This window comes from Carettochelys insculpta, chromosome 6 (assembly GCF_033958435.1).
Source record: "Carettochelys insculpta isolate YL-2023 chromosome 6, ASM3395843v1, whole genome shotgun sequence".
In the NCBI taxonomy this organism is placed as follows: Eukaryota; Metazoa; Chordata; order Testudines; family Carettochelyidae; genus Carettochelys; species Carettochelys insculpta.
This window is the reverse complement of record NC_134142.1, coordinates 124,296,969-124,305,832: the sequence shown is the minus strand read 5'-3', so window position 1 is coordinate 124,305,832 and position 8,864 is coordinate 124,296,969. Positions and strand designations below refer to the sequence as shown.

At 43.0% G+C, this 8,864-nt stretch overlaps 1 protein-coding gene across 1 annotated transcript; it reads left to right on the top strand.

Moving 5' to 3' along the window:
* Positions 1-6,016: 6,016 nt before the first annotated feature.
* On the top strand, positions 6,017-6,955 carry LOC142015001 (olfactory receptor 4S2-like). Its single transcript, XM_074998342.1, has one exon. It carries the CDS (start codon positions 6,017-6,019, stop codon positions 6,953-6,955), a length of 939 nt encoding a protein of 312 aa, XP_074854443.1.
* Positions 6,956-8,864: the final 1,909 nt, after the last annotated feature.

Below are 8,864 nucleotides of genomic sequence, written 5' to 3'. Positions count from 1 at the left end.
ACAAATTTGGGTCTACGTTGAAGCTAGCACCATAAATACACCAATAGATACACTGATTGCTTTACCCTAGACCAAGTTAGAAAGAGACCGTAACCCTCCATCCATACTTAAAGCTATAATTTCCCCTGCTCAAGCAGCTCTCCATTAAGCTACCACAAGTAGGAAGACCTGTGTAACTGCGTTATCAAAGGTTTCAGCTGTGGTTGTTCAGCTGAGCTGTGTCCAGTGCAGCTTTCCTTAAAGCTGGTGGGTATGTGCTCTCTATATGGGTAGTGTCTATGTTGCTGGTCCAACTACCACTGCATTATTTAGACTTGTGCTAGAGCTGGTGTGAAAGAATGCATACGTAAGCCGGAAAATCAGAGAATTAAAGGGACCTCGAGTGGTCAACTAGTCCAGCCCCTGCCCTTCATGGCAGAATCCAGTGCCATCTAGTCCCTCCCCGACAGGTGTTTGTCTAACCTGCTCTTAACCATCTGCAATGATGGAGATTCCACAACTTCCATGGGCAATTTATTCCAGTGCTTAACTTCCCTGATGGCGAGGAAGCTTCTCCTAATGTCCAACCTAAACCTCACTTGCTGCAGTTTAAGCGCATTGCTTCTTGCCCTATCATGAGAGGTTAAGGTGAAAAATTTTTCTTCTCCACCTTGTAGCCCCTTTTAGGCTCTTGAAAACTGCTACCATATCCCCTCTATTTTTTTTCCAGACCAAGAAACCCCAGTTCTTTCACAGGCATGTTTTCTAGGTATTTAATATTTTTTCTTGCACTTCTGTGGACTTGGTCCAGTTGGGCCACATTTGAATCACACTTAAGCTACATCTTCCCTCACAGGCAATCTGTAAATTTTAACATTTCACCCTGAAATTTTTCTCCCTACTCTTGCTACAAGGGGCACCGAAGATCAATGCAATATAAGTGCTGAGGGGGCAGGGGAAGAGGAAGAATCCCCCCATTTTAGTGACTATCTGAGTGTGATTTTGTATATTGTCAGGTTCAGCATTTCCCTAGTATGGTGAGTTAAGCTTTGTTTGGACTGAAATTTTGGGCCATGAAGTAAACAGAACTGAAAGCCAATTAATTTGAGTTGCGTAACACTACAGTAAATGCTGATCTTGATATATCAAATATTTGCTCCTGGTCTTGTTTCACTGGGCTGTGGCACAACAAGAAACCAATGTTTGTAGAACATCTAGATTTGGGCTTGTAGCGTTTAACATCTAATAATTGGCAATCAATTAATATGAGTTATGGCACGACCAAAATTTATTTTGTGTGCTAAGAGATGCCTACGGGGAAGGTTTTTTGGCTATATCATAAGCTGATTGAAATTAGTAGTTATACTTGTACAACCTCAAATGCAGAAATAATGTGAATGCCATCTTTGGTTATTGCTGTAGCACTGGAGAAGGGTGTTCGGCTAAATTAAATATGCCACACTCAGGGCAGATTAAGTCCTAGTCTGGGCACAGCTTTGCTGCTGATAGAACAACTGGGGTAGGTCAGTCAACAAAAGTTGTTGGCCAGGCACACACAATGGGAGACTGTACCCTGGAAAGCAGCATTTGTGTAAAGGATTTCATGGTTACGGTGATTGAGCAGAGCTAGGGATGTGGAGCTGTTTTTAGAGTGAAGATAATGAGCTGGGTCTCCCATTGCTCCTGTCCGCTCCTCTCATGAGCCCCTAGACCTGGGACTTGGCTCTGGGAGGAGAGGGGAAATGCAGATGGGGGTGTGGGGGGGGTAAGGTGGCCAAGGATGGATTCACAGCTAGGACTGGGGCAGGCACCTGAAGCCCTGGAAACTAATGCACCCCCTGATTGCAGAACCCAGAGCGCTGGTGGTGGACACCCCTTGAAAAACCTGGGGTGTTGCAGCATCTCCTGAATCCCTAGTCCCCACGTCCATGAAGTGTAGTGATTATAGCAAGGACTTCCACAGGTAGGAAATAGTAGGTCCTAAAAGGTTCTTTACTCTACCAGAGACAGGCATGACAAGCCTCGTGTTCTGGAAGCTAAAGCCAGACAAATTCAACTTAGAAATAAGGTGCGTTTTTTTTTTCCAGTAGCGGGTGATTAGCCACTGAACTGAGGGGCAAAGAGGGTTCTGCATCTCATGTCTTCAGATCAGCATTGGAGGGCATTCTGGAAAATATGCTTTTAGTTAAACACAAGCCATTGGGTATAATTCTTGGGTGTGTGACTGAAATATAATGGCTTGTGTTATACAGGCGTTCAGACTACATTGTGTAAAGTCCCTTCTGGCTTTAAAATCTATTCTTTTACACGTTTAGTATGAAGTGATATTTTTTAAAGAGGTAGTTACATTATTACAACACCTTCTCGGGAAACAGTAATGCAGAGGTGTTTATAAGGGTGCAGCCTATTCTCTGTCCTGTATAGGAATAAGTTATACCGATACATGGTACAACTGTGTCCACCCTTGGGGATTGTACTAGTGGAAGCATCACCAGTCTTTTCATGTACACCAGGACTAGGAGTGCTCACAAGAAGGTGGGTGGGGTTAGAGCTGTGTCAGTGTAACTGTTCAATTTTTCCCATGAAGACCAAGCCTTAGGGTGTCTCATTTGTGTGGGTCACACAGCAAAAGGGGTGCAAAGGACATTTTTTTTTCAGAATAAGGGAAAATTATTGTAATGCCCCCTGCAAAATGGCTGGGAAGCCAGGGTCAGGCCTTATGTCTGTGTAACTTGTTTGCTAGTGGATTAGGTATTTATTTGATGCTATCCCAATAATTTGTCACTGAAGCATTTGCTTTACCAGGAGGGGAAAGTCTCTCCTGGGGTCACTTTCTTAAAGACACAGAGCCATCCTGTCCACAGGACAAATTGGAGCGACTGCCCCAGGCCTGTGGTTTTGGAGGTCCTGTGATAGCTGGTGGGAGGGTCTGGGGATTATGGGCCCTGGTGTGGGGAACAGCAGGGGTCAGTCTCCCCCATTCACCACAGGGGTGGGTCGGAAGCCGGCTCTGCTCCACTGCTCTTGGCTTCTGCATGGTGACCCCCGCCACCAGCTAGGCCTCCCCATAATCTCTGGAGGCAGGTTGCTTTGAGGGTGCAGTAAGCGGGGGAGCTTGGGGAAGGCTGGAGTGACTCTACTGATTGCTGGCCCAGTGCCTGAGGCGTTTGAAATCATAAAAATAATTGATGTTGTAAAGGTGACTCCCCAGACGAGGGACAGGGCAGGGTTTGAAGCTGCTTCTGGGTGGAAGGATGACCCCGTGGCTGGAACACTTGCTGGCGACCAAGAAAAGTCAGGTTTGAGCCCATGCTTTATCACAGATACCCTGTGTGATCTTAAACAAGTCCCGATGCTAAAATGCATGAGGGGTTGTTGGAGGGCTCATCCCTTTGCCCTCCCATTTTCCCTGGTTCTTCTCGGGCAAGGAACAGCTGTGCCCAAAGTCCAGAGACTCAAACAATTCAGTGTTTACTGGGGATAACTTGCAGAAAACATGAATCCAGTTTTCTTTTCCCAGCTTATGTCCAGTTTGCCCTGAATTTACGTACTAATATTCTCAGCTATATCTTCACCAATCATTTTACTGAAATTTAACTAACCAGTCCTAGCTTTTTGTAATGTGATTATCTGACCAATTATATCCCACCACCTTGATTGGCTTACACCCCATAAAATTAATTACATCGCAGTCAAAAACAATAAAGGCAGAGACCATACAGATAAACCATAGGAAAGGGGACCATAATGACAAAACAATAAATCGATGAAGATTTCACAAGTCCAACTGTTAATCAATGGGTCATTGACAGACTCAGCCTTAAGTATTCTTTAAATCTTCTAGGTACGTCCCTTTATCTGAAGGTGACCGATTGGATCACCTTTCTAACAGCCCCAAATTGCTTTATGTCCTCATGACTGGTTTGGGATGTGTGAAGATGTGGCCATACACTCCCCAGCTTATGGCTGTCCCTGATGCTTAGCCAAGGCCTCATTTTAAATAAGTCCTCAAACCTGGCCTGAACGGAGATCTCAACTATTTTATGCATTAAAAGGGCAATTTCCCCACCTTTGATATTTGCAGGAATGAGACAAATCTGACTTAATTTGCTTCATTAACTGGTTCTATTACGGACAGGTAACCCTCCCCCCGCTCATATAAAACCTGGATTCTGTTTTTTTCCTCTCTATTTTTCATCTGAGGAAGTGAGTTTTGCCAATGAAAGCTCCTGATCTAATACATTTGTTAGTCCCTAAGGTGCCTCAAGGCTTCCTGTTATTTCTCAAAATATCATTGTGACAGAAGGCCCATATACAGGTAGACTTTAATTTTGTTTTCTTCTTTGGTACCTGTATAACTAGCTAAATACATTAAAAAAAACAAAACAAAACATCTGAACTCTTAGGCTATGGTTATCCTACAGCGACCTGTTGGCAGAAGTCACTGTTGGAAGAGATTTCCCAACAAAACTTCTGTTGACAGAGAGCAGCCACACATTCAAGCCAATCAGGAGCGTGCTTGGCTCTGTCAATAGAGCAGCCAGACTGTTGGCCCTCACTCTCTTGACAAAACAGGCACCCAGAAGCACAGCAGACAGGGCTGCCCGTTGTTGTGGATGCCCTGTCTGGTGAGAGAGGCCTCCCCCCATGAGCGTCCACCTTTTTTTGTTGATAGAATCTCTTGACAGCAGCGTTATGGGTCATGGCTGGGAGGCAGAACGCTGCCAGCCAAAGTGCTGAGTTTTTGTGTGCAGTCATTCTACCAGTTTTGTCAACAGTTTTGTCAACAAAACTGGTGGGTTTTTTTCAGTAAAACTCGCGAGTATAACCATAACCTTAAAGTATAGGCCTGAATATATCCTAACAAGGAACCTTTATTGTAGAGATCAGCTTCTCCATGGACTAAATAATGGGTGACATGTTAGTAGTCTTTAAAATTACACTCCTGTTTGTGCTTATTACTCCACCATGAAGACAGGGCCAAAATCTGGGTATGCCACTTCTCCTCTTATAAAAGGGTGTTATCAATTCACTGCCTCCTGGGGGGTCTTGTGAGTATAAGCAACTTTTGATTTACTCACACAACAATCATGGGAGTCACAAATACCATGGATGGGTAGATATCAATTTTATACCAGCGGAAGTCCTGGCTAGAAGCTTCAAGAAAATGTCAGAAACATTTTTTCTTGTCAGAGCTGTAGAGATCAAAACCAGCCCAGTCAAATTGCTTTAGATATATGCTTGTCATCCAAAGAAGTCAACTCTGGCTGGATAGTTAGGTACTGAGGAAGTCTTCTTGAAGAACACTTAAGTGTCTAGGCTTACAGTGGAATTTATTTCGCTATGTCAGTGATGGAGTTTCACTCGTTGTCTATTAAAGGAGCCAACTTCAGCCTTTAGGTGTCCGCACATAAATCATACAGAATGAAACTTGAAATGAAGGAAATCTCAGCTCAGAATAGGTGCCCCACAAAATAATACATTGACTGAGCAAAGAGAGTCCCTGCATGTGACTCAATAACATTCGTCTGTAATGCAATAAGCTCTCACAACTGCATCCAACCAATAACAAATTTTCAGGAAATGGTTTAGATGTCCATAGATGCTATTCACTGGGGTGAAAATCTGAAAAGCCTGAGTGTAATTAAAACTTCTATCTGGTCACTTCAGAATATGGAGATGACAGTCATTTTTGAGAAAGTGGGATTCTCCTCCAACTCTAACCAGCTGTCCCTCAACAAACTATCCACTTTACACTCAACTAAGCCCCCTCCTGCATTATATCCAGCTACCACATCAGTCTGGCCAGAATCGTATTTATTTTGGTGAAAATTGAATAGCCAAAACAACCTGATTTTAGGGGAAAGTAAAGTCAACTCTTTAGCTAAGCTTGATCTTACCTTCATCTTGATCAATATCTACCTGTTGGGTTTATCAAGCTTGATAGTCATGTAACAATTGGTCATGGTGTCTCTGTTACTGATATAATTCCTTATTTTGGCAGGTAAATTAGCGCTATCTCACGCAGCCAGAGCACATGGAGCATATAAACAATGTGACTGAATTTGTCCTCTTGGGCCTCTCCCAGAATCAGAAGCTGCAGGAAATGTTTTTTGTGCTGTTTTTATTCTTCTATTTAGCCATTGTTCTGGGAAACCTCCTCATTGTTTTTACCATCATCAGCAGTCAGCGTCTGAGCTCCCCCATGTATTTCTTCCTGAGCTACCTGTCCTTCGTGGATGTCTGCTACTCTTCTGTCATGGTTCCCAAAATGATCGCTGACTTCCTCACGGAGGAGAAAATTATCTCCTTCATTGGCTGCATAGCACAGTTGTTCGGAGTCCATTTCTTCGGGTGTACGGAGATCTTCATCCTCACGGTGATGGCCTATGATCGCTATGCTGCCATATGCAAGCCCCTCCACTACACAACCCTCATGACCAGGCACATGTGTGGCCAGATGGTTGTGGCCTGTTGGCTGGGGGGCTTTGTGCATTCCATAATACAGACGCTTGTAACCACCCAGTTACCCTTCTGCGGGCCAAATGAGATTGATCATTATTTCTGTGATGTGCACCCTTTGCTACAACTGGCTTGCGCCGACACCTATGTTGCCGGCATTGCAGTTGTTGCCAATAGTGGGATGATTGCTTTGGGCTCTTTCCTTCTCCTAGTTACATCCTACGTGGTGATCTTAAACTCCTTGAGGACACATTCCTCGGAAGGGCGTCGTAAAGCGCTCTCCACCTGCAGCTCCCATATCGCCGTCGTGATCCTGTTTTTTGGGCCTTGCACATTCACTTATATCCGACCTTCTAGTCACTTGTCAGAGGACAAGATGGTGGCAGTCTTCTACACTGTCATCACCCCCATGCTGAATCCACTGATCTACACCCTCAGAAATGAAGAGATGAAAGGTGCCATAAGGAAATTATGGAGCAGAATAAAGATGTCAGATGGGGGCTCAAAAGGGTGATTTGTGGCATCGTGGTAGTTCTACAAACCAGGGTAAAATAGTGGTCATATTCATGAGAGATTGTAGATCAATATTTGTCTTTTGCTTTCAGTTCTTCTGTCAAAATTCCCTTTGTTTTCCCGTGAATGCAAAATACCAACAAACCTCCTTCAGCTATAGCAATGGTTTTATTTTAAGGCTGGTAATGTTAAGACACTAAACTTCCAATTAATAAACTATAGAGACTCCAGGAATCATTCTGTGACAGTGAATATTGAAAACACTCAAACACAGATCACTGTAAGCCCCTTGAGGCAGCATCTGTTTTTTTTTATTCCTTGTCCTTAAAGCATCTTTTGAACTGGGGCACTGGCCTACAGCAGGGTTTGTGGGTGCTACCATTATATCAATAAAGAATAAAATAATAAAAGGAAAATTGGGAAAGAATTTCAAGACCAGCATTCATTCAATCACAAATCTGCCCTGGCTATACCACCTTCTTTCTAATAGAATGTTATATATATTAATTTAGTCCACCCAGTGGAAAACCAACAACGGACACGCTTCTACCTGATGTATAAACCATCATATTGTACCCTGTTATTGTACAGCCATGATCATTTTAAAAGAGAATGAAACTAACCAGATATGAATGGAGAGTTAACACAAAAATGAAGTAGCCATCTTCCTTTGTAATAGGCTGGCTTCATTTCTGGGGGAAGGAAAGGAAGAAAGGAGCAACATCATTACCATGTGCAAAAGCTGAGGAGCAGTGCTGGTCCCCTTAAGTGAGTGCAAGTAGAAGATCCAGTCCTACTGAGAAATAAGGAGCATGGGGCTATTTTTGAAAATCAAAAGTTTGAAACTTTACACGTAAGACGTGCCATACTGGATCAGCCCAAAGGTCCATCTAGCCAAGTATCCTGTCTTCAGATATAAGCCAAAGCCAGGTGCTTCATGGGGAGTGGGTCAAACAGGTAATCATTAAATGATCTCCTCCCTGCCACCCATTCTTAGCTTCGGGCAAACAGAAGCGAGGGACACCATCCCTGCCCTTCCTGGATAATATCCATTGATGAACATAACCTCCCTGAACTTAGATCTTTTTTTAGAACCTTGTTATAATATTGGCCTTAGCTGCACCCTCAGGCAAATGGTTCCTGGTGATGACTGTAAGTTTTATGAAGAAATACTTCCTTTTTTTTTTGTTTTTAAACCTGCTGCCTATTCATTTCTTTGGGTACATCCTTAGTTAAGAGAAGGGGTTAAAAACACTTTCTTATTTACTTTCTACACCAGTCATGATTTTATAGACCTCTGTCATAGAGGTCTATAGACCTTAGTTTTCTTTTTCAAGCCAAAAAGTTCCAGTTTTATTAATCTCTCTTCCCATGGAATTCTGTACCACTAATAATTTGTGTTGCCCTTTTCTGTACCCTTTCTAATTCTAACATGTCCTTTTTATGATTAAGTGACCAGATCGGCATGCAGAATTTGAGATGTGGGTGTACTGTGAATTTATATAAAGACTATATGATATTTTTGGTGTTTTCCTAATGATTCCCCATATTCTTTTGACATAGTTTGTCTATCTCTGCACACTGAGTAGATGTTCTCAGAGAACTATCCACAATGTGACTGCAAGATCTCTTTCAAGGGTGGTAACAGATAATTTAGATCCCCTCATTTTGTGTGTACAGTTGGGATTGCTTTTCCACTGCACATTACTTTGCACTTATCAACCTTGAATTTCAGTTGCCATTTGTTGCCCAGTCACTCAGTTTTGTGAGATTTTTGTGACTCTTCACAGTCAACTTTTGACCTTACATTTTCTATCATCTGCAGATTTTGCCACCTCACTGTTTACCCTTTTTCCTGTAACATTTTTGAATATGTTGAACAGCACTGGTCCCAGTACAGCTCCTTGGGG

Bases quoted from the DNA above. Each gene is read 5' to 3' on its own strand.
- LOC142015001 (XM_074998342.1), top strand. From the start codon at position 6,017: ATGGAGCATATAAACAATGTGACTGAATTTGTCCTCTTGGGCCTCTCC.